General features: G+C 35.2%; 2 protein-coding genes across 2 annotated transcripts; one reads left to right on the top strand and one right to left on the bottom strand.

Annotated features, from left to right (window-relative positions):
* Positions 1 to 1,796: 1,796 nt before the first annotated feature.
* On the top strand, positions 1,797 to 6,769 carry LOC146901590 (subtilisin-like protease SBT5.3). Its single transcript, XM_085733673.1, has 11 exons — positions 1,797 to 1,923; positions 2,108 to 2,217; positions 2,301 to 2,398; positions 2,532 to 2,693; positions 3,583 to 3,697; positions 4,206 to 4,734; positions 4,913 to 5,010; positions 5,150 to 5,395; positions 5,496 to 5,610; positions 5,699 to 5,912; positions 5,998 to 6,769. The coding sequence occupies exons 1-11, from the start codon at positions 1,831 to 1,833 to the stop codon at positions 6,543 to 6,545; spliced, it is 2,328 nt and encodes a 775-aa protein (XP_085589799.1). The 5' UTR covers positions 1,797 to 1,830; the 3' UTR covers positions 6,546 to 6,769.
* A 4,087-nt stretch (positions 6,770 to 10,856) lies between these two features.
* On the bottom strand, positions 10,857 to 15,705 carry LOC146901589 (subtilisin-like protease SBT5.4). The gene is made up of 11 exons (XM_085731973.1): positions 15,524 to 15,705; positions 15,041 to 15,131; positions 14,854 to 14,951; positions 14,589 to 14,750; positions 14,357 to 14,471; positions 12,916 to 13,441; positions 12,476 to 12,573; positions 12,118 to 12,363; positions 11,913 to 12,027; positions 11,624 to 11,837; positions 10,857 to 11,546 (listed from the first exon to the last, which is right to left on the bottom strand). The coding sequence occupies exons 1-11, from the start codon at positions 15,621 to 15,623 to the stop codon at positions 10,990 to 10,992; spliced, it is 2,322 nt and encodes a 773-aa protein (XP_085588099.1). The 5' UTR covers positions 15,624 to 15,705; the 3' UTR covers positions 10,857 to 10,989.
* Positions 15,706 to 26,924: the final 11,219 nt, after the last annotated feature.

The raw sequence follows: 26,924 nt of genomic DNA, 5'->3' as shown, positions 1-26,924 counted from the left end.
TTAAACATTAGAACAATATTGCTAAATTTTATAGAAAAGAAATAACTGATTTGTTTTAATATCATTTGAAAAATGTTGTATAAAGGCTATGTTGTTAAAAGGCTTTGACAACATGTTAATAGAAACGATAGAATATAATTAGACACTAAGGGTGTGTTTGTTTCAAGTTATATTTATAGATTCCTGGGAATAAAATCTTAAAAATGCATATGCCTATGTTTGTTACAAGTTTACTAAATTTTATTCTCGGGTATAAAATGTTCCTGGGAATAGAAAAGTTTTCTTAAACAATTTATAATTAATTTGTCTCTCGTTTAAAAACTGCAAAATTTCAATGTGAAGGTTCTTATTATGTTATAACCATGCCTACAAAATTAAGGAACGAAATTTGACCTGTGAGTATTCGCTTACTAGGAACAAAATTTTAATTTTGCACGTTTTGATTGAAAAATAAAAAAAAATGGAAATGTCTTCGAAATGCTGTGAAACTTTGCTGATTATTTTTATGTATTTTAATAGATGTCTCTGCAAACAATGACCTTAATATTCAATTTATAGGTCGAGATTTCCGTTGTTTTTTTATGCTTTAAAAATTCATAATTAATTTGTCGCTTGTCGAATTTTTTTTTTTTTTTTTTTGCGTATAGTCATATTCTAACGTTCTTAACATGCCTCTAAAAAATCATCAAAAATTCAATCTCTAGATTGTTTTTTTGGACTTCACGTATATTACAGGGTCAAATAGTAAAAATATCGAATTACAGAGTCAGGATAAGTATTTTTTATTTTACAGAGTCATTTTTTCAGACTTCGTGTATATTACGGAATCAATTTTAATAATTAACCCTAATTTTAATTATGTAATCTTTAAATTAAAGAAACACGAAAATTAAAAAGTGGCGATAGTTATTTTAAAAAATTAAGTTCGACAACTCTTTATTTGAGCACGGGATGTTTTTTTTGTTTCAATTGTGAACAGTGTCACACAGGTGTTGTTTAAGGGGTTTTTAGGTTTGTTTTGTGGTTCTCTTGGAGGTTTGGTTTGGTAGAGGTGTTTAGGCAAGGCCTTTATGCTGTCTCAGCTGTTGTCATTTTTCCGTCTCTAGATTTAGGCAGTTTGGTGACTTTAGGGGTTGAGTTTGTGGTTTTTGCCTTGTTACTTGGTGTGGCTAATTTTAGGGGTTTTGTGCTTCTGATCTGAGTTTATCCTTGTTGGGATTGTACATTGTTCATTGCTAGTCTTGTATGGTGGGCATGGCACGCCTTGTAGTTGCTATCAAACTTATTGAATAAAATCAAAATTTCTCTAATTCAAACAACCTTTACTTAAGTTTTACTTTTACTCGACCGAATTTTAGATTATTATGATTTTTTCTCCAAAGAATTAAAATCCGATAATATTCATACATGGTATCCAATAAATAAACTTTTTTTTATTTGAGAACATAAATAACACATTATTGATTGCATTAATCTTTTTTTTTTTTTTTGAAAGATGCATTAATCTATTTATCACCTTCCTTGTTTGAAAATAATAGTACCGATTTCCTATGAAAACTTCCTTCTTTGGAAATAATAGAATAGTACCGGTTTCTTACCATGAAAACAAAAAAGCAATTTTCAATATTAATTAAATTAAATTTATTTATTTAAATAAATGCCTAAAAAATGAAGAATGAACTTAACCACAATAGTTGACTCCATTACAAATAATGGTTGTTCACATGAGGAATTTGGTAAAAATTAATCACAGAAAGTAGTATATAAGTGAGGGAGAGCACATACCCTTTGTACATCCCTAAAATTTATTTTGAAAAACAAACATCATTCATGAGAGAAATAATGTCTTCCTCCATTTCTTATGTGTTAGTGTCATTTCTTCTTTTTGTTTTGCTGCAGGAACCTACCCTTGCAATTAAACAGGCAAGCTTATTTTCTCAAATTTTCATTATTCATTGCTCACTATTGTTTTGTTTTTTAAATTAAAAATGGTCACAAAATTTTTGTCACTGTAGACAACTTATGGTGCTCATCATAATCTAATTTTCATATTTTAATGTTTAACTATTTGGTCTAATAATCAATCATGGGTTTTTTTTTTTGTTAGTCCTATATTGTATACTTAGGATCACATTCTCATGGTCCAAATCCTTCATCATTTGATATTGAATCTGCCACAAACTCTCACTATGGTTTACTTGGATCTTACCTTGGAAGGTATAAAATTCAATCTCCAAAATGCATAAAATTATGTGGTCAATTAAATTATGAAATGATGATTTTTTTTTTTTGTAACACAGCACCGAGAAGGCCAAAGAAGCAATATTTTACTCTTATAATAGATATATTAATGGATTTGCTGCAATACTTGATGAAGATGAAGCAACTCAGCTTTCAAGTATGTAGTTTTGATTTAATTCTTACATTTATCTTCCATTTTGCATGATATATATATATATATATATGAATATTTTTATACATTGCTATATAATTTTTCTAATTGGTGTTATATTATTGGTGATTCAATGCAGAGCATCCGAATGTAGTATCGATTTTCTTAAATGAAAAATATGAACTACAAACAACCCGGTCGTGGGATTTCCTTGGGTTAGAGAGAGGTGGTGAATTTCCAAAGGATTCATTGTGGAAGAGATCATTGGGTGAAGACATTATTATTGCAAATTTAGACTCCGGTATTAATTTGTTTATGTTTGTCCCTATGCGATCTGCATCAAATGACAGTTTTTTTTTTTTTACGATAACTTTAATTGAACAATTTGATTTTACGTGAAACTTTAGGCAGCCAGCTTTAACTTGGTATTTTTTTTTTTGGTTTATTATCTTAGTTACGCTAATTTTGTCATATTAATTTAATTTTAAAGATTTATTTTTATGCACAATTGGTGTAAAACATTTTAACATGTGCAATCAATCAAAATTACTCTAAGAGTGTGTTTGGATGGGGGAATGTTTTGAGGGAATGTAATGTTATGAGGGAATTCAAATACGTTGAGGTGAATTTCATTGTTTGGATGGGGACATGTAATGTAATGTTGAAGAAATGTAATGTTATGAGGGAATTCAAATACTTTGAGGTAAATTGCCTAGAATTTTAAATTCTTTAAAATTTCCAAATTACCTCATCCAAACACACTCTAAATGATATTTTTTTTAAGGGAATTCTAAATGATATGTGTAGAGATATTTTAGGAACAAATATCACAAATGTACGTAAATTAAATTCTACCGTTTTGGTTAATTACTATTTTTTTTGGGGAAATATTAACTCGGGACACTGGTTAAGGAGTCAAATATAGTAGTATCTTGTATTGAAAGTTGTGCCGTCATTGTATTAAAAGTTTAAAAAGTGTTCTTTTTGACTTAAAATTTCCACACTTTTAGATTTCTTATGGGCACTGGTTAACATGACTCTTTTTTTTTTTTTTTTTTTAAGATCATAATTAGCCTTCAACAAATATCGTGGTTGAAATATGATCAAATCCTTCATTATATAATTTTTTTCCAATTTTTATAACAATTGTTCATCAACCCTCTTTTTATTGGTGTTGTGACTTATGACAGGTGTTTGGCCAGAATCCAAGAGTTTTAGTGATGAAGGATATGGTCCAATCCCAAAAAAGTGGCGTGGAATTTGTCAAACTACTAAAGGAAATCCAGATAACTTTCACTGCAACAGGTCTTTTACTCTCGATATAATTCCTCGTATATTTAATTGTATTTTATCTAGTAGCTTTAAGTCCTTAAAATGGTATTACAACATTCATAATTTTCTATGGTTTTTTTTTTGAAGGATTTTTCTATGGTTTTTTAGAAACCAATCTTTACAAATTATGATGGTATAAGTTTAAGCTTCACAATATATACAAGTTTAAACTGAGCTTAGTATCACCATGATTTCGACAAGGGAAATGCTTCTTATAGCGAAACATTTGCTCCCGAATGCATCACAACTGCTTTTATTGTGTAACTGCATCTTTAGTGGGTCCTCCTATTTTTTATCCAACAACCCATGTTGTCTGCCAAAGGAAATCTAACCGTTCAAAACCTTCGTGAATTGCTCGCTATAACTTTTTTCCCTTCAAATAGCACTGCTGTTTCGACAATAATACATAATAAAACCAATTTAGTTGTCTTTTATATTATTCTATATGCTCATACTTTGAATTTTTATTGCATCCTTGTAGGAAGCTTATTGGAGCAAGATATTTTAACAAAGGCTATCTCGCAATTCCTATTCCTATTAGAGGCCGAAATGATACGTTCAATAGTGCCCGTGACAGTGTAGGTCATGGTTCACATACTTTATCAACTGCTGGAGGAAATTTCGTTGCCAATGCAAGTGTATTTGGAAATGGCCTAGGAACAGCAAGTGGTGGATCACCAAAAGCACGAGTTGCAGCCTATAAGACTTGCTGGCGTGGATGTACTGGTGCAGACGTTTTGGCTGGTTTTGAAGCTGCCATAAGTGATGGCGTTGATGTGATTTCGATGTCTTTGGGTGGTCCACCCCAAGAATATTCCCAAAACAGTGTTTCCATAGGATCTTTTCATGCAGTTGCCAACAACATCATTGTTGTGGCTGCTGGAGGAAATTCAGGACCTGCTCCTAGTACTATAACCAACTTGGAACCTTGGACGCTTACAGTTGCTGCAAGCACAATTGATAGAGATTTCACAAGTTATGTTATTCTTGGTAACAAGAAAATACTCAAGGTATATTGTTTATTAGTAACAAACAACTTATATCTTTATATGAAAATGTTGATCATATATATGGTAGAAAAAGTTGAATTAAGTATGGAAATTTGGATATGAAAGACAAAATTTGAATTTGATTATGTCACTAAGTGTTAGAAAGGTTTAATTAATTGTTTGAAATTGTCATTGTTAGGGAGAGAGCCTTTCAGAGCATGAATTACCGCCTCATAAGTTGTACCCATTGATAAGTGCTGCTGATGCCAAATTGGATCATGTGTCAGCCGTAAAAGCGTAAGAATACTTTTATTTTGAGTTGACATTCTCGAATAACTTTCGTGTAGTTGTCTATCAGCTTGATCTTGTAACCCAAAGTAACAAATTTTCAATCTCTTCAGAGATAGTTTTCAAATGATTATTTCATTTTATGCAGCCTCCTTTGCATTAATGGATCTCTTGATTCTCATAAAGCAAAGGGAAAAATATTGGTATGTCTTCGAGGTAACAATAGTAATGTTGAAAAGGGTGTGGAAGCTTCTCGTGTAGGTGCTGTTGGAATGATTTTGGCTAATGATGAGGGTTCAGGCGGTGAAATTAGAGCTGACGCTCATATGCTTCCTGCTACACATGTTAACTTTAAAGATGGAAACTTCATTTTAAAATATGTCAATAGCACCAAGTAATTTTGCTCCCATGATATGGGATCCATAACTTTTTCCATGCTTTGATTTTATAGTTTTCATTACTCATATACTTAATTTCATACATACATTATGTAGATCTCCTGTAGCTTACATTACTAGAGTTAAAACACAATTGGGTGTAAAGGCATCTCCATCTATAGCTGCATTTTCATCAAGAGGACCAAATACCCTTGACCCTTCAATCCTTAAGGTTACCATATATATTAATCAATCTTTAAGCAATATTATAAAAAATTTGTATGTGACCATGTAACTGTAAATTTTATTTTCTATTTCAGCCTGACATCACTGCACCTGGAGTCAACATAATTGCAGCTTATAGTGAAGATTTACCTCCTACACGAATTGAATCTGATAAGCGAAGAACTCCTTTTAATATTTTTTCAGGCACTTCAATGTCATGTCCTCATGTTGCTGGACTGGTTGGGCTACTTAAATCTGTCCATCCTGATTGGAGCCCAGCTGCTATCAAGTCAGCAATCATGACTACAGGTAAAGTATATTACTTATACACATATAAGATTGTGTAACTCAATTTTCTATGCTTATTAATCATAAAATTTCAAACCTTTTCCAGCAACAACAAAAGACAACATCGGAGGCCATGTGTTGGATTCATCACAAGAAGAAGCAACTCCTCATGCATATGGTGCAGGACACGTTCGACCTAATCTTGCAGCAGATCCTGGACTTGTGTATGACCTAAATATAACTGATTATTTGAACTTTTTATGTGGTCATGGATACAACAGTTCCCAACTTAAATTGTTCTATGGAAGACCTTACACTTGTCCCAAATCCTTCAATTTAATTGATTTCAATTATCCAGCCATCACAATTCCTGACTTTAAAACTGGACAGCCATTGAACGTTACTCGTACTGTAACCAATGTCGGGTCTCCAGGCAAGTATAGAGTGCATATCCAAGCACCCGCAGAATTTCTAGTGTCAGTGGAGCCTAGCAGACTAAATTTTAAGAAAAAGGGTGAAAAAAGAGAGTTCAAGGTTACATTAACCTTGAAGAAAGGAACTACTTATAAGACTGATTTCGTCTTTGGAAAATTGGTTTGGACCGATGGGAAACATCAAGTTGGGATTCCTATTTCAATAAAGTATCCACATTAGTGAGATTTAGATTGTTGTTGCATTTTGCTACCACCTGTTTAAAGTGGTGTCTCACTTTTTCTCCCTGGTTTCAATAACAAGACATGTTGTATTGTGTACAAGTTCTTCAAAGGTTGTGAAGTGAATATAGCAATGTTGTTTTAATGGTGATTTAATTATGGTGAGTGAAATCAAATGAATAAGATAAAATAGTATGATGAGTCGTTATGTTTCATGATGAAAAATATTATTTAGACACCTACATACAATATATTCCTATAACATATTAATCATTAGAACAATATTGCTAAATTATATAGAAAATAAATAATTGATTTGTTTTAATAACATTTGAAAAATGTTGTATAAAGGCTATGTTGTTAAACGGCTTTCACAACATGTTAATAGAAATGATAGAATATAATTAGACACTAAGCAATTGACAAAAATAAATAAACTCAAATGACGAATCAGACAGTTATTAACGTCATAGCATAAGTGTATTGAATTCATCTATACTTCTATCAATATGTTGTTTGCCTCATCCATTCCTAGGAAAAAAGAGGTTTCAATAATTCACAGTTTGGCTAGTAGGTAAGTAAAGTTCAGTCAATGATTATTTCAATCGGTGATCAAACTCAGATGCTCTCAGTTAACTCAACAATAACTAAAACTCATTGACCATCTAAGTTCAATCACATATGATAGTTTTTATCTATCAAGAGTTTGGCCATAAGAGAATCAGGAAACATCGTGAGCCGCCATCCTTGTTTCGCAAGGAGGGCTTCATTAAATCCCCTGAGATTTAGATTTTCATAAATGATCCCACTTAATCCCATAAATTTTACTCTCAGAGCCTTCACTCCCCTACCAAAAGTTGCATATCATATTCTCCATTTTCTAGGGAAGTCCTTTAGAGGAAATAACTCATAACATAGGTACGGATATTTTGGGTCACTGTTTTGATCAAAGTATCATAAGCAGCAAAGGTTAGATTCTTCTCCATCCATCCATTAAGCCTTTTCCATATCCCATAATGCACATTATAAAAAATCGGATTTTCAAAATCTACCAATAAACATTGGAAGGCCCAAATATTTTGAGAACATATTAACAATTTTCATAGGTAGTCAACCAACTATGGATTAAGGATTAGGTATCATGAAAATGTTTCTTACTAATAATAATCTCCAACTTGTCCATGTTAATGAGTTTCTCTGAAGCTTGTTGATACATCTTCAAAATATTATTGAGCTCTTTTATTTTATAGATATCAACTTTACAAATCATAAGGCTTTCATCGTCAAAGAAAATATGTGTAATCTTAGGGGCCTGGTCAGCAATTTCAATACCATGTATAAGACTCCTATTTTGAGCATTTTTTTATCAGACGTGGAAGAACATCAACACAAATAATAAAAAGATAAGGAGAAAAATGATCTCCCTATCTAAAGTGCCATTTGACCAAGCTTTTATATGAATTCTCTTCTACTTCTAAGAAAAAGTTTTGCCAAACACTAACTTAAAGAAGCTTTGCAATAAATAAGACTTTTTTAATGAAGAGAAATAATAAAAAGTAGCTAAAGAAAAAGTTCTAAATATGAACTTCTCGATAACTTTTTTTTAGGGGAACATGCTTAATCATTGATTCATTTCTTTGGATATCAAATGGTAAATACACGGAGGTACATCAGTAAACAAATAAGAGCTAGGTAATATGGGGCTACTTTCACTAAGACGTGAGCGATCACATTGACTTACCTCCGAGTAAACTCGGCGTGATAGTTTTAAAACATAAATTACAAAGTTGGTTACAACCATTAATGATACTTCTGAATTCAGTATATTTTTTTGCTTCCTCCTTAAAAAGAATGAACCGCCTTTTTTTAATAAAGAGTGAAATCCATGTTATCCAGCTGAAGGCCAGACACCCATAATATAGCCAAATAAAGTCACAATGCTTCCCCAACCTCCACAAAACACAACGGGGAGAGCCAAAGGGTCTTTGCAAGCACAAAACTTCTATTTTTCTTGTGAATACACATATCAATCCCCACCTTATTTTGAGAGGAGGGAAATGAGGCATCTATGTTGCATTTATATCTTCATGGATCCGGTTTCAACCACCTTTTGTAAAGCTTCATTATTTGGTCTCGACTATTGATTATTCGTTCCACCATTACAGTTTGGTTTCATATCGTTGGTCAGCTTCCAATCTTCAAGTAAGTGATTCACTCGTTCCAAAATTTGGTTACTCATCTCATCGTCTTGCCAAAGTCTCATGTTCTTACTCTTTCATAATCACAAAATAGTTGCAAAATGCTCACTTTGAGATGCATGAAGGCGTTGCAACAATAGGATAATAACCTCATCCATACTAGGTTTGGGAATTTGCGATGAAAGAAGGTAACTTCCTCAAACTACCATCAAGTTTTGTGGGGTTCCTAGTAGAAGCCAAGAATATCTCAAAATTTAAACACAATCTTATATATAATGGAAGGGTATATTTCTATTTGGGCAATCCCAATGGGTGGGGGACATGGTATTGCTACATAGTGACAAAGATTGAGAGATCAAAAAAGCAATGAAGTCAAATATAAGGAGGTGGGACTGGGAGGGGTGGCTCAACACATTAAGCAATGACATCCTGGATTAATTTCGGGTAGCAGGGATGCTAAGGTACAATGCTTTGGAGTACCCTTGCATTCTTGAGAGGAATCTTTTTCCATTAATTGGGTGATAATTTGGAAATTTCAAACTTTATAGAAATGGATATTGAGACAAAGGAGAAACACATATTAGATATAGCAAGGCTTGCGATCTCAACAGGGGAGATGAAGATTATAGATCAAGAGGTGATTATTTTTTTTTATCAAGGGTGTTGATTTTAATATCTTGGAAGAAAATTTCCAGTGTTCCAGAAGTATAAATCTCTGAAATCAAGGGTTGTGATTGGTGGAGTGAAACATCATCTTCTCTGTAGCTTCAGTCGACGCTATAATATTATATTATCAAGTCATAAATATTATTTTGTAAGTCTGATTAGGGGTAGTTAACCAACAAAAAATAGTCATATGTATTCAGGTTAATTAGTGTAAGTGAACATAATTCATATGCATACACTAATTTTAGCATCCACAATTTCGAACTCTAATTTTGACAGAATTTAGTTTTTTTAAATTTGATCTTAGCATCCACATATGCTGATGCTAAATTTTGCCTAACTTTTACCGTTCACTTTTATAGATGTTAAGTAGCGTCTGCATAATTTACACTTCTAATATGACTTTAGCTTCAATTTTAGTGTCCATTTTTGTAGATGCTATTTTAGCATTAGTTGGATGCTAGTGTTTAGCATCCAAGCTTTTATTGTCGTAAATTTTTTGGACTCTATACTGATGTTAAAAGGTTGTTAGCATCCACAATTAGCCTTTTAGCATCCATTTTTCTGCTGAATCTAAAACACCATTTTCTTGCAGTGCCTAGATGTGTTATCTGATGAAAATTTGGCGAGGATTTGAAAGATAGAGTACAACCCTAATATTATGGTACTGGAGGTCAGGAGGTGGGCGTTTGTGGTTGATTATCAAGGAAAGACAGTTAATAAGTTTTTTGGACGTTAGATAGAAGATGGTGAAGTTCAAGATGTCGCTTTTGCTAAACAAGGTCAAGATATCAAGTCTGTGGGGGACACAACAATGGTTACAAAAGACAATACAAAGGAGGGAAAGGCAACATATGAGGAGGAAAGAAAAAGCCTTGTGTGACGAAAATGGGGAAGATTAATGCAATCAAGGCATTGAGAACTAATGATGGGTGAGTGGAACAACCTCATCAGACTACGGAGGAAAAAATTTGATACTTTAGTAATCAATTTACCTCTTTGGATTGTAGTTGACCTAAACTTGATCGCTTGACTTTTCCAATGGTGTCAGAGGGTGATAATTTGGAGCTGAGAGCTCATTTTACTTTGATGGAAATTGAAGACGTGGTTAGAGATAGTGATCGATGGCACAAAATTTATTGGACTGAAAGGCTTTAATTTTGCTTTTATTAATGAATTATGGGGTCTTTTGAAGAGTGGTATTAAATTCATGTTTGGTTCCATGGCAATGCATGTCTTCCAAAGACTATTATATTATGTCTAGTTATACTGTTGAAACTACTTAAGCAAAATAAGCTCATGTGCTTTCTCAATTAAAGTCACAATCTCTCTGCTATTCATATAGGGTTTGCATCTATTTAACTACTATTATTTTTCATCATGAAATATTTTGATAGTTTTATTTCATATTTTTTTATCTTATTCGTATGATTACACACATTGTAAAATAGATTTAAAACAACAGTAATATATTCTCTTTGCAACTTTAGAAGAACTTGTACACAACATATCCCTTTATTGAGAGCTGGAGAAAAAGAAAGACACCACTTTAAACAGTTGACAACAAAATGCAGCATCAGCCTAAACCTTACTAATGTGAATATTTATTGCAATAGGAGTTTCTACACTGTGTTTTCCATCGGTCCAAACCAACCTCCCGAAGACGTAATCTTCTATATACTTAGTTTGTGGCCTCAAAGTAAATGTAACCTTGAACTCAATTTTCTCACCCTTTTGCTTAAAGTTTAGTCTCCTAGGCTCAACTGAAATTAGAAATTCTGGGGGTGCTTGGACGCGCACTCTATACGTACTTGGTAAGCCAACATTGGTTACAGTACGAGTAACATTCAAAGAGTGTCCAATTTTAAAGTCAGGGATTGTGATGGCTGGATAATTGAAATCTCTTATATTGAAAGATTTTGGACAAGTATAAGGTCTTCCGTAGAACAGTTTAAGTTGTTTATTGTTGTATCCACGAGCACATAAAAAGTTCAAATAATCAGTAACATTTAGGTCATATACAAGTCCAGGATCCGCCACATGATTAGGTCGAATATGTCCTGCACCATATGCAAATGGAGTTGCTTTGTATAATGACGATTCCAATGCAGACCCTCTAACATTGTCTTTTGTTGTTGCTACAAAATGTGTAAAACTTGATTAATAATAGCAATAAGAAAATGAGTTTTAAGATCATATAAGGAATATACTTTACCTGTAGTCATGATTGCTGACTTGATAGCTGCTGGACTCCAATCAGGATGAATAGATTTAAGCAGACCAACAAGTCCAGCAACATGTGGACATGACATTGAAGTGCCTGACATCGTAATAAAAGGAATTATGCGCTTATCGGATGCAATTTTTGAAGGAGATGTAGATTCACTATAAGCTGCAATTATGTTAACTCCCGGTGCAGTAATGTCGGGCTGAAATAGAAAATTTATAGTAATTAATTACACGACCATGCATTTCCAAATTTGTTTTAAGATAATCATCATAACCTTGAGGATTGAAGGCTCGAGGGAACTTGGGCCTCTTGATGAAAATGAAGCCATAGATGGAGTTGGCTTTATACCCAATTGTGTTTTAACTCCTGTAATGTATGCCACAGGAAACCTACATATATATTGTATGTACAGAAATATAAATAAAATTCTATGTATATGAACAATCAAAAGTATTGATAGAGCACGGGAGAAAAATTACTCGGTTTTATTGGCGTAATTAAGAATGTAACTTCCATCGGTAAAATTAACATTTGAAGCTGGAAGCACATGAGGATCAGCTGTAACTTCTCCCCCTGACTCCCTCTCAATAACCAAAATCATTCCAATAGCACCTACACGAGAAGCTTCTACGCCCTTTTCAAGTTTACTATTCTCACCTTCAAGACATACCAATATTTTTCCATGTGCCTTATGAGGATCAAGAGCTCCATTCAAACAAAGAAGGCTAAAAAAAATAAAAATAATTATCATTAATAGAACATATACACTAAATATCATTTTTATACTAATTTCAACGTAATTTGAATAAGGTCAACTTAAAACAAAAGCATTCTTACGCATCTTCGGCAGATACATTATCAACTTTGACGTTTGCACCACTTATTAATGGGTACAATTTATGAGGTGGTAAGTGAGACTCCGAAAGGCTAGCTCCCTAACATTAAAAACCGAAAACATGAAACTTGTTAAAGTTTTTTTTTTTTTTTTTGAGGAATAAACTTGTTAAAGATGGAAAAAATAAAGTTGTCATCTTTATACGAAATTTAAGATATTTTATCTTTTTCTATCTCTAAATTTAAGATCAACTTTTTCATGTATAAATGTTAGCAACACTCACTCTCTCATTGAGTGAAATTTATGGGAGTCCCACCAATTTTAAAATAAATCTCACATAAATGGTGAGATCCATACAAATTCCAAAAGTGGGTATTGGAAAAAAAATAATTTGGAATCAGTGCTTACATGGTTACTTTACATAGGAGTATATAAAGTGTACCTTGAGTATTTTCTTGTTACCAAGTACAACATAACTTGTGAAGTCTCTATCAATTGTGCTTGCAGCAACTGTAAGCATCCACGGTTCCAGGTTTGCTACAGTGTTAGGAGAAGGTCCTGAATTACCTCCAGAAGCCACAACAATGATGTTGTTGGCAACTGCATGGAAAGACCCTATGGAAATACTGCTATGGTAAAATTCAACAGGAAAATTACTACCCAAAGACACTGAAAGCACATCAACACCATCACTTATGGCAGCTTCAAAACCAGCCAAAATATCTGCATCATAACATGAATCCCAACACACCTTATAGGCTGCAACTCTTGCTTTTGGTGATCCACCACTTGCTGTTCCATTTCCATAGCCAAATACACTTGCATTAGCAACAAAATTTCCTCCAGCAGTTGATAAAGTATGTGAACCATGACCATCATTGTCACGTGCACTATCAAACGACACATTTAGGTTTCTAATAGGATTTGCCACATAGCCTTTGTAAAAATATCTTGCGCCAATAAGCTTCCTACAAGGATGTATTATAATCCAAATCATGGTGATATACTAAGCTCAATTTAAACTTGCATATATGGTGAAGCTTAAACGTTTACTATCATAATTTGTAAAGATTAGTTTTTATAAAACCATAGCAAATTATGAATGATGTAATGCCATTTCAAGGACTTAAGCTACAAGATAAAATACATTTAAATTAAGAATACTCTTACACTGTCAGCCAATTAAAATCATTCTTTAAGACACATCAGAATAAAAAAAAAAAAAAAAAAAGAATCAAGAAAAATCTGGAGTAATAATTGCCACCAATTCACGTTTAAGTTTTTACTGTTTTTATTTAATCTCTTTTTGATCTTTCATATCCACTTCCTCCTTTCACCTCTCATGCCTAGTTTTATAATGGTTAAATGATACATTTCAATATTCTCTTCACACTTATCATGGCAACACTTTCGGTCTTAGAATGCTTTAGATCAATTTGAATCTCTTCATTGAAAAATCGAGTTTGGTCACCATAAAGAAATAACCGGAAAAAACAGAAGTTTGTAGCACAAAATGACAACATCAAGTCAGAAACTTCTCAATCAAGATTATTTCTTTCATGCTCTCACACCCTTATATAATGATCCCTATCTATTATTTTTTTAACAATAGTCCAACAAAGTTACAGAAAAGAAAAAAAAAAACGTTTGTCGTGAAAGGTGAAAGGAAGAAGTAGAATTATGAAGATAAAAACTTAAACATGTAGTGATGGTAATTAATCTTTTCCTTTATTCTTTCTTTTTTTTAACTTAGGTTGATGTGTCTTAAAGAATAATTTTAATTGGTTGATAGTGTAAAATAATTGTATAGTGTTAGAATATTCTAATTAAACTCTTTAATTAGCAAATGTAGAAGTTAGGTAGAATTATCGAGAGTAGAAGACCTGTTGCAGTGAAAGTTATCTGGATTGCCTTTAGTAACTTGACAAATTCCACGCCATTTTTTTGGGATTGGCCCAAATCCTTCATCACTAAAACTCTTTGATTCTGGCCAAACACCTATCATAAGTTACAACATCAATAAAATGAGGGTTGATAGGCTTTTATTCAATAAAACAAAAATCTTTACAACAAATACACAAAGAAATTAAATATTAGTTATTAATCTTTTATTACCCGAGTCCAAATTTCCAATAATAATGTCTTCACCCAATGATCTCTTCCATAACGAACCATTATGAATTTCACCGCCTCTCTCTAACCCAAGGAAATCCCATGATCGAGTTGTGTGTAGTTCATATTTTTTATTTAAGAAAATTGATACCACACTCGGATGTTCTGCACACCAAAAAACCAAATAGCGCCAATTAGAAAATTAAATTTACAAGAAATATGTATGAAAATGCAATATAAAAATGCATGAATTAACATAGCTACATACTTGCAAGCTTTGCTGCTTCATCTTCATCAAGTATAGCAGCAAATCCATTAATATATCTATTAAAAGTGTAAAATATTGCTTCTTTGGCCTTCTCGATGCTGTGTAGAGAAAAAAAATGTTAAATATCATCATTTCATAATTCAATTAACCGCATAATTTTATGGATTTTGGAGATTGAATTTTATACCTTCCAACGTAAGATCCAAGAATATCATAGTGGGAGTTCGTTGCAAGTTCAAAATCAAATGATGAAGGATTTGGACCAAATGAATGTGATCCTAAGTATACAATATAGGACTAAAAAAAAATACTTGAATGATTATTTGACCAAATAATTAAACATTCAAATATGAAAAGTAAATAAGTTAAATGAACACGCTGTGATCATAATGAGATTTAGTAATACAAAAATGTTTCATGGACATTCAATTTTCTATACAAGTGTGATATGTAGTCAACCACATGCAAAATATATGGTTAATTCAATTGAGTTAACCACGTTTTTAAACATGATTGATGGATTAGGTATCGTAAATGTACGGAAAAAAGGTGTCTGAATAATATCATTTTTTTAAGGAAAGATAATATCATAAGTTGTCTACGTTGACAAAGAAATTTGTAACAATTTTTAACGTAAAGAACACAAAAAGAATTATTGCATAATGAAAACTTGAGCCAAAGCTTGCCTGTTTAATTGCAAGGGTGGGATGTTCCTGCATCAAAACAAGAAGAAAAAGTGATATTAACACATGACAAATGGAAGAAGACATTGTTTAATTTCAGGAATATGCAAAGGGTATCTGTTTTCCCTCACTTATATAGCTGAGTTAAGTGATCATTATCGACTCAAAATCTCATATCATTATGAGTTTGTAATGGAGTCAACTATTGTGATTAAGTTCATTCTTCATTTTTTGATGGACAATTATGTTTAATAAATAAGGTAACATTTTTTGATGGACAATTATGTTTAATAAATAAGGTAAGATCGTGTAGTGATTTAACTTTTCCCTATATCGTCGTATACTAGAGAAATCGTATTATTTTTAGTCAAAAAGTAAACTTATTATTCATTGAATTCAATGGAAATCGTATTATTCAAAAAAAATAGTATTATTCAATGGATATATATGTTAAAAATACGATTTCCACGTAAATATTTTTCTTTAATTGAGTTAGCTAGATTATATTCACCTGTAAATATAATTATTTACTATTTATTTAAAATATCAACATTTTCCCTCAACAATACCCATAAGTGGATCGTCTATAACTAGGTGAGTCTGCTCAATCAACATCTAAGTATTCAATTATCTGAGTATGTCTTCTATCTTCATTAATGAGACATTTTCATAGAGAACATTTGATGTATTTCACAATCCGGATAACAACATCCATGAGTTCTTGGCAGGGGGAATTTAAGAATTGGCTTACCACACTAAATGCAAACGAAATGTACGGATAAATGATTGTAAGGTAATTCAATTTTTCAACCAATCTCCTATACCTCCCTGAATGAGATAATGGCTCCCCTGATTGCATAGAAGTTTGACGTTAGGATCCATAGGAGTATCAACTGACTTGACGTTCAAAAGACATGATTCTTCAAAAATATTCAAAGCATATTTTTGTTGTGAGTTTACCAAGGTCTTTTTGTCTAAAACTGGGTAGAGAGATGTTGTTTCAACTGGTAAATTCCCTGCTCATGACTACCAGTTATGACAATATATCATCTACATAAACAATCTATTAAACCAATCTCTAGGAGATTGCTTAAGACCATAAATGGATCTGTGTAGCCGACAACTCATATTAGATGACTCCCCCCGAGAAACAAACTCGGGTGGGTGCTCCATATACACTTCCTCTTCAAGATCATCATGTAAAAATGCATTTTTTATGTCAAGCTGATGGAAAGGTCAATGTTGAATGGCTGCAATGCTGAGAAGGAGTCTAATTGATATCATCTTAGCAATAAGTGATAAGGTGTCACTATAATCCAACCCAAAAATCTGAGTGCATCCTTTGGCAACCAACCGAGTTTGAAACGATCAATTTTACCATCCAGACCAACCTTCACCGTATAGATCAACCGACAACCTACCAAAGATTTTCCATAAGGGATAGGAACCAATTCTCAAGTACCACTGCCTTGGAGAGCACACATTTCATCAAACATTGCTTGCCTCCACTCAGGGTTAGATAATGTTTCACCTTGAAATTTAAGAATAGAAACAAAGGATAAAGAAGACAAACAATTACTCCCTTCGTCCCTATATCTAAGCATCTATTTGACTTTACTTTTGTCCCTAAATGTAAACCCCTTTTCAAATTACTAGATGCATTTATTATTTTTTCCTAAACATACCCCTAATTAATACTATTAGGTTAAAATATGCTTTTGGTCCCTGCAAATATAGTGAGTTTGGGTTTTGGTCCCTGGTAAAAAAAAACTTTTGAAAAACATCCCTGCAATATTTTTTGTTTTTTAAAATAGTCCCTGAACCCACTTTTTAGATGATTTGGCACATTTTTGCAGATGTGGCACTTGCTGAATATGCTGAAGTGATACATGTGGCATTTAAACTGATTAAAATATTTAAAATAAATAAATTAAAATAATTAAAATAAAACAATAAATCAGAAAATGTTCTTTTTTTTAATTTAAATTTCAATCCACATGCTTCTTATCTTTTTGTTCTTATCACCAACGATAACACCTAAACCATCCATAGCTTTTGTGAATCTCACAAACCCAAAGTTCTTTCTCTTGCAATTTTTGACCGTTTTCATCTATCTTGGTTCCATTTTGAGATTCAAGCTTTACACACACTTCTACGATCTTCGCCGGAGGCCGCACTATTTGTCGCCGGAAACCCATATCTGGTAGTTTTCATTGTTGTTCTTTGCACTGCTCGATCACCGCCACCACAGCTTCAGCAACGGCGACGGTAACAACGGCTACAGTGGCGCTGCTTCTCTCTTACCACCACCATCAGCACACATTATCCTTCTTAGCTAAACAAAATTAACACATAAATTTTATATTTTATCGTTAATTTTCCAGATCTTTCACCATGTGATGCTGATGTTTTTGTTCCATTTTCAGTCACCCACGACAAGCTTCAGAATCATAAATTAATCTCCACTGGCACCGACGGAAATTCCTACATCCCACCACCACCTCAAAAGCCCTTCGAGATCCACCACCCCTCCCTGATTTTCTCACCACTTCACCGCTTCAATGTGCTGCTTCCATGCCGGAGAATGGGTATTAATTAGGGAACGTGTTGCTGGAGAAATCCCCGGCGAAAGGGAGAGATTGAAGAAGGAGGAAGAGACTAGTTGGATGAAGGGCTTAGAGGAGACATTAGTGATGATAGAGGAAGAACATGATTTTGATGATGAAAAATTGTTGAGCAAATAATTGAAATTAAAATTAAAACAAACAAAAACTAATATAAAAATATTTTTTGATTTATTAGTTTATTTTCTATTTATTTAAATCAGATTAAATGCCACATGTACAGTTTATATAAAGTAGCAAGTGCCATCTAAGCAAAATGGTGGCAAATAAGCAAGAAAGTAGGTCCAAGGATTATTTTAAAAAACAAAAAAATTTGCAGGGGTGGATTTCAAAAGTTTTTTTACCCGGGACCAAAACTCAAACTTGCTATATTTGTAAGGACCAAAACCATATTTTAGTCATACTATTATCTTGTCTTGAAATATGAATAGTCAAATTTAATGCATATACAAATAAAGGATAATTTGGTAATATTAATTAACACACAAAACAGACACATTAATTGCATTGACAACTTTTCTTAAGAAATGTAAAAAAAGTAAAGGGAGTTTCCATACAGGGACGGAGGGAGTATAATGTAAAGGGAGAAATACATTTACCTAAGTGTTATACCCTAATTTTGGACCTAAAAATACTAGTCAATTTTTCTTTCCTTGCATTAAAAGTCATTTGAACTGTCTCTGATCAATTCCATCGTTCTCTGCATTTTATTTCAGTATTCTTTGCAAAATTCACATGTAAGGGTATTTTAGTCATTTCCTATGTCAAATGTCTCTCAATCTTTCAAAACTTTGTTGAGCCCTTTCAAATAGGTTGAATAAGTCTGTGTTTCATTCTATGTAAAAATCCATTTTAAAAAAATTGCATTTGAAGTCATTTTTTGAGTCAGTTTTGCCCCTAGGGGCATTTTGGTCATTTCAAGTGTCAAGTCACTATCTAAATCCTAAAAATGGTCTCTGAGTCTTTTAATTTTGCCTGTGTAAGTCTTTGATTCAATTCCTTGATAAAAATCCTCTTTAAAAAAAATTTCATCTGAGTCATTTTAGTCGTTTTTAGCCCCAGGGGCATTTTGGTCATTTCACACGAAATTTCGGCAGAGAGGTACTTTAAAGTACCTCATTTAGGCCATTGGTTCGTTTTAGTCCGTTTTGTCAATTTTAGGCGTTTCACTTTACGTTTGTTTCAAATTACAGTTTTTAATTCAATTTTATCTTTTTTATTTTTCTTAAGTCCCAATATTTCCAAAATTTGCATATAAGTCCTTTCCTTAGTTTAAAATTCACTTTTTAGTTTTTTTTTATTTTTTTCGAACTTGTGGATTTTTCTTTTAAGTCTTTTTTGTCCGAGGTTTAGTAAAATAGTCCTCCAACTTTCAAAAATTGCAGAAAAGTCCCAAGAGTTTGTTACAAAGTTCATGTCCAGGTGGCGCTCTCACATTGGTCCAGTAATACACTTGGCAGCCTATAAAAGGCGCCAATCATTGCAGTGCCATTCAGATTGCAACAACTCATCAAAAACACTTCCAATTTTCTCTCTCTCCACAAAAACGAATCAAACACCACAAAAATCCAGAAAAGCTCAAGAACATGATGAACAAGTTCATCATCTCAAAACCCTAACCGAATTCAGTTATCACAAAAATCCATCAATTCTCATCAAATTCAAGCCAAAACTGAATCAAGAACATGACACAACACAGAATTCTTCATCAAACGCAAGTTTCAATCCAGTAATCACGCAACAAAGGTCATCTTCGAACGAGATTTTGGTGCGAAGTTCTCAGAAGTTCTTCGCAAGAACTCTCATCATCGAACTAGTCCCTGCAATTCAAGTGCAAATCCAGGGGATTCACACGATCACAGGGACGAAAAGAGTGAGAAGAAGAAAGGTCAGAAGCTCTCTCTCGAGGATTTCCATTCGAATCTCCACCAAATCCAGGTATATTCACAAAAATCCTCTCGTTTATGCTTTAAAATCATCATCGAAGACTCAAGATTGAAAATGAACGGTGAATTGAAGTGAAAACTTCGAAGAAATCCAAAAGTTCGAAACGAAACCCTAATTCGAAAAATCATGGAGATTCACCGTTTGTTTTTCAAATACGAGTTCAATTTCATAATCAGAGAAGAAAATAGAGCATGTTAGGGTTTCGTTTCATGAAGTTTGAGAACGTAGAGACCGAATGTTTCAGTCCTAGATCTACTCCGATCTGAGTTTGTTTTCAAGAAAACGTTGCCAAAACCGTAAAGAGGAGAGAAAGAGCTTTAAAAAGATGTGTTCAGTTCTCAGATCGGAGGAGGTTGAAGCTCCGACGCGGCGGCGCCACCATGGGCCACCACGTCGGAGGAGGATAGTCTCATCGGAGAAGAGAGAGTCAGTTGCAGACTCTCTCTCTCTAGTTTTTGTCTTAGAGAGAGAAGTAGAGAGGGGAAATGAGTGGTGGACCGGTTCAAGGCCTTATATAGGCCAATGAACCGGTTCACCCATGGGTAAACCCATGGTTTCGCCCTGACCCGTCCTTAGGCCCAAGTGCCATGCCTGTTGCTGCTTGCACCCCCCATTTCTTGCATGTTCTACTGATTTTCTTGCTATATACACCCTTGCCTGTCCAAATTTGTTCACAAAAAATTCTAGAATTCTTCATATGTGTTCTTGATATTTTTCTTAACTTTTTTGTGATATTTTTTTTGTGCTAAAGCCTGTGAAAAATAATTGAAGCATTTTTTCCTTGTTTTTTGGTAGAATTAATAATTTTCTTACTTTTTTTAGTCCAAAAACCCTTTAAAAAATTCCTAAAAAATTCATGTAGATTTCTTGATATTTTTGTAGCATTTTGTGATAATTTTCATATGTTAAAATTGGTCAAAAAACAAAGTATTAATTTTCTTGCTATTCTTGTCATATTTTAGGCTAAAAAATAAGTGAAACTTTTGCTTGATTTCAATCCAAATTGCTTGTTAAATTTTAGTGACCTATGCCACTTGATTTCATAAGGTTTTAGCTACTGTTTGTGTTTAATTTTGTTGTATAATTGTGAACTTTGGTAGATTACTTAGCTTACAAGTCATTAAGTAGTTAAATAATGTAAATATGCTTCAAACTTGTTTTAAAATGTCAAGAAAACCATGTAGCCTTAATTCCCATTCCAAAACTTGTTTCTAAACCTTTAAAATGTAATTGGAATGTGAGGATTATAGGTCACTTGGTTCTTGCATTTTATGAACAAATTTTAGCCATGTTTGCACTTATTTTCTACCTTTTACATTCTAATATTTCTCTTGCTTCACTTCTTTGATATTGCCTTATGCTACTAACCTTTTCCTTTCATATTTCATATTCACCATAAGCATCATCATTGCATCCCATTTTCATCTCTATTTTCTTTCTTACAACTTAATTTGTACCAAAAGTTAGAATGTAAACACTTAGGAAATTTTGTAATATTCTTTCATGCTTTTAATTTCTTGGCAAAGAGGCCATAGAATGTATCTAGGGTATGATGTAAAGGACGATGGACTCTAATGGTGTACACCGACACAAGCACCGACACATGCACACACATCACTATATAGCTAGAATATGCATGTTTAGATGTATGTTTAGGATTGTATGTTTAGATGAATGCCTAGGACTCATACTTAAGAAAAACCCAATTTTCCAAACAAATGTGAACAACTTCACTCAAACCTTTTCCAAATAAACCTTGGGATCCAATATCCCATTGTATTTTCTTTTCCATTTTCTTAATCAAATTTCAATGAAAATAATCAAACTTTGACTTCTTTTGCAAATGACTAATTCAACCTCACAATTTTCCAATCTCATGCCCTTGAGGCCTCTTTCTATTCTTCAAACTCCAATCTTCAAACTTAAAATCAACCAACAAAAACAAAAACATTTTTTGAGAGAGAACTACGGTGGATTTGATCCCTTAAACGGGTACGTAGGCAAGGAACAAAATTCCTTCAATTCAACTAAAATAAAAATCCAAAAACATTCTTCTCCCTCCAATTCTTCACTTAGAACATCCTTAGGTTTAATAAGCATTTCAAAATAGCATTTAAAAATAAAGCGCGCGCGTAGAAATTAAAGACGGTTCCTATAGGTTACTATAGTCGTTATGGGTGCCTAACACCTTCCCGTAGCGAAAACAACTCCCGGACCTCGATTCTCAAGGGTTTTGCTTACTTTTTCCCTTCCCAAGAAAAAATAAGATATCACCGGTTTAAAAGGTTCAAACGTAATCAATGTTTGACACCCGAAAACCAAAGATAAAACAGCTGGCGACTTCACTGGGGATATGAGAGTTACGCCTAGTCTTTATTTCCACGTTTGCGCTTGTATTTTTACTTGCTTCTTTTACTTGCTTTCCTATGTGAATAAATGTTTAATTTCTTGCAAACGTGTGGGGTGAGAATATCAAAAGTCCTGCACCCGGGCTGAGTGAACTTAGGATTTAGGAGGGATATAATCGACAATTCATTCCGGGGGTTGCCTCGTGTTTTGGATTATGCGATCAATCCCACATAGCTGAGGCATTTTGGGGGTGATGTTGTCGGCGCGAGTTGTCGCGTTTAGGCACTTTACTTCTAATTGTTCTATGACGCTATGAACCGTAGATAACCAAACCCATCCATGGCCATTTTCTAGGATGTAGTGCGGAGGCTAAACCGGGTGTTGTCTCGAGTTTTAGTCGTCACGCGATACTACACTCAAGCTAGACCTTCCACGTATAATCATGGAGCGAGGGTTGTCTCGTGACACCATGAGATACGTCGGAGAGGTTGCAACTTGGGAACCTTTTTAGAACCCGGTTACTATTATCCTAAAACCCTAGTTTCACCGGACGCCGCGTCCACCCATGACTCCTCGACTTCGAACTTCAAACCCACCATGTTTTCTCCGAACTTGAACATAATCATGCATTCATGCATACATGCATACATGCATAAACTTTTTGTCATGCATTGTTATCGAAGGGCTTAGACAAGTTGAAATTGTAAACATTGTAGGGATGAAGATGACTAAGTCCTACAAGTTCAAGGAAGTGGATTTGGCTAGTTTGAGGGATTTGGCACTCAAGATTGAGGATCCGACTGGTTTCCGACGCCGTTACGGGGCTTTACTCCCTATTCTCCATACTAATGTGGATGAGAAGCTTGTGCACACTCTAGTGCAATTCTATGATCCGGGGTGTCGGTGCTTTACTTTTCCAGACTTTCAGTTGGTGCCTACTCTAGAGGCTTATTCTTCCTTGACAGGTCTATCTATTGCTAAGGGGATACCTTTCTCAGGACCTGAAAATCCTCTTCCTCCATTGGTTATTGCTAAAGATCTCTATCTCAAGACCACCGATGTCTCCAAGAATCTTGTTACTAAGGCACATATCCGAGGGTTCACTTCAGAGTATCTTCTTGGGAAAGCCAACCTCAATACCACTTGTCAGGACACTCTTGAGGCTATTCTTGCACTTCTCATCTATGGGCTTATTCTCTTTCCGAATCTTGATGGCTTCGTGGACATGAATGCTATTATGATCTTCCACTCCAAGAATCCGGTTCCTACTTTGCTAGCTGACACATACCATGCTATTCACGATCGTTCCAGCAAAGGTCGTGGATACATTCTTTGTTGTGTGCCTCTCCTCTATAGGTGGTTTATTTCGCACCTTCCGCAGTCTTTCCACGACAATCCGAGGAATTGGTCCATTTCACAGAGGATTATGGCTCTCACTCCTAATGAAGTGGTTTGGCTCACCCCCGCTTCTAGGGTCAAGGAAATCATCTTTGGTGGTGGAAAGTTTCTTAATGTACCTCTTCTTGGTACCCGGGGTGGAATCAACTACAACCCGGAGCTTGCTTTGCGACAATTTGGTTTTCCGATGAAAGATAAGCCCATCAATCTTGCTACAGCTCCTTACTTCTTTCACTACTCCAATGCCCCCACGGGAATTAGAGAGGATTTCATGCAAGCTTGGACCAAGCTTCGGAAGAAAGAGGTAAAGCATATGGGTGTGAGGTCTGGTATCGCTCATGAGGCCTATACGCAGTGGGTGATAAACCGAGCTGAGGAGGCTGGTACGCCTTACCCCTCTATGAGATATGTGTCTGCATCTGTCCCTACCATGCCTTTGCCTCTACTCCCACCTACCCAGGAGATGTATCAGGAGCATCTAGCTATGGAGAGTCGGGAGAAGCGTCAGTGGAGAGCTAGATACTATGAGGCTGAGAACTTGATCATGACTTTGGATGGAAAAGGTGAGCAGCAGACTCATGAAGTCTTGACACTGAAGAAAGAGTTAGCTAAGGCTAAGAGAGAGATTGAGGAGAAAGACAGACTGCTTATGAGGGACTCCAAGAGAGCTAGGAGTGCCCGTAACTTCTACGCACGATACTGCAGCTATGAGTCCGACTCTGAGGACGACGCTTCCACTTCCTATGCTTGAGGATTTCCATTTTCTGTTGTTATATCCATTTGTTTATGTTGAAATTGTCTTGTAAAACCATATGTTGGTTGTTTCCCGTTTATGTTAATTGTTGTTTAGTAATGTTTACAAGTTTATAATTTGTCTAAAACCCTTCGATAACCTAAAAAGAGTCTTTTTTGCATATACATCAACACATTTCATGCATCATATGCATTCATTGACCACAAAAAACTTCTCTCGTGCTCATTGCCTCCTGGTTTTGTCCGCCGCAGTCTGAAAAGTGGCTCGTGTTCGCAAAGTCTACCAACCAGATAGAATTCATCAGACAAGATTTCACAAGAGAAGGATAATGGCTAACTTTGAAGAAGAAAATGCTCAGCTCCGTGCCGAATTGGCTGCTATGAAAGAAGACCTGGCTAAGGCTCATGACGCTATGTCCGCTATGATGGCTTCACAGGAACAACCAGCCACTTCTGTTCCAGTTACCGCTGAGGTGATTCCCTCTATCCCACTATCTACTGTGGCTACTGATGCTCGTTTTGTTATGCCCAACGGCCGTCCTTATGGCCTCTCAGCTTACTACTCTCCTAATACTGCTGCTGGTGTCTCTGGTTTTGCTGGTCAAGGACAGATTCCTGTGTCTACTGCTATGCCTCAAGTAACTACTATTGTTACCGACCCCATTGTACACACTGTGCAACAGGTGATTGATGTTGATACTCCGCGTGGACAAGATCCCGCAATGGAAGCTATGAAGAGACAGCTAAGGGAGTTGGCTGGAGAACTCCGTGAGGTCAAGGCTAGCCGAGGAAACAATGGTGCTCCTGCTAAAGCTCGTGATCTGTGCTTGGTATCCCGATTTGAGGTCCCGAAGCAATTCAAAGAGCCAGAATTTGACAAGTACAATGGGACTTCTTGCCCACATAACCATGTCATCCGGTATGTCCGAAAGATGGCTAACTATGCCGACAATGATGCACTGATGATCCACTGCTTTCAGAGTAGCTTGACAGATGATGCAGCAGATTGGTACACTAGTCTGAGCAAAGACAACATCCATACTTTTGAGGAACTCGCTGCTGCTTTTGAAGGTCAATATGAATTCAATACTCGTCTGAGGCCAAACAGGGACTCTCTTAAAGCCCTATCTCAGAAATCAGATGAGACCTTCCGTGAATACGCTCAAAGGTGGAGAGGGGCAGCTGCCCGTGTTTCTCCTCGACTTGATGAGGAAGAATTAACACAGACATTCCTGAAGACTCTGAAGAAGGAATATAAAGAGAGAATGATAGTCTCTGCCCCAAACAACTTCTCTGATATGGTTACCATGGGAACTCGCCTAGAGGAGGCCGTCCGAGATGGTATTATTGTCCTAGAAAAAGGTGAATCATCAAACAGTGCACCAAAGAAGTACGGTAACGGTCATCACAAGAGAAAAGAATCTGATGTAGGGATGGTGTCTGGTAACCCGTCTGCAGCAGCCATGCAACTACCTCTGCCTTATCACTACATGCAATACTCTCAGCATCCGTTCTTCCCACCATTTTACCAACAATACCCTCTGCCACCGGGTCAACCACCAATGCCCGTCAATGCTATTCCTCAGCCAGCACAACAACAACCTCCTGCTCAACAGCAACGGCAGCAACAACAGGGTCCCCGACCCAAACCTTCTTTTCCAACAATACCAATGCTTTATGGTGAGCTGCTCCCAACTCTACTTGCTAAGGGACACTGCGTCACTAGACCAGGCAGGCCTCCGCCTAATCCATTGCCTCCCAGGTTCCGTCAGGACCTAACATGTGAATTTCATCAGGGTGCTCAAGGCCATGATATTGAAGGTTGCTTTGCTCTGAAATATATTGTGAAAGACCTGATAGAAAAGGGACGTTTGACTTTTGAGAATAGTGTTCCTCATGTCCTTGACAATCCGCTTCCAAACCATGCTGCTGTTAACATGATTGAGGCCTTTGAAAGGGTTCCTGTCCATCAAGAGGATCCCAGATTGGATGTCCGCAATGTCGTTACTCCCTTGGTGCCATTACATGTCAAACTTTGCCAGGCTTCTCTGTTCAAACATGACCATGATTCTTGTTCAGAATGTCTGCAGAATCCTATGGGCTGTTGTGTTGTGCAAAATGATATCCAGAGCCTGATGGATGACAAATACTTGATTGCCAGTGATGTATGTGTGATTGTACCAGTGTTCCATGATTCTCCTGTTGAAAGTGCAAAGAATGTTGAGCCTCTGGTGATCAGGCTACCTGGTCCTGTATCTTATACCTCTACCAAAGCAATTCCCTACAAATACAATGCAACCATGATTGAAAATGGGGT

Source organism: Medicago sativa, chromosome 8 (genome assembly GCF_051527215.1).
Source record: "Medicago sativa cultivar Bolivia chromosome 8, Bolivia_mono, whole genome shotgun sequence".
Classification (NCBI taxonomy): domain Eukaryota; kingdom Viridiplantae; phylum Streptophyta; class Magnoliopsida; order Fabales; family Fabaceae; genus Medicago; species Medicago sativa.
The sequence above is the reverse complement of the archived record's forward strand: the minus strand, read 5'-3'. Positions and strand labels throughout refer to the sequence as shown.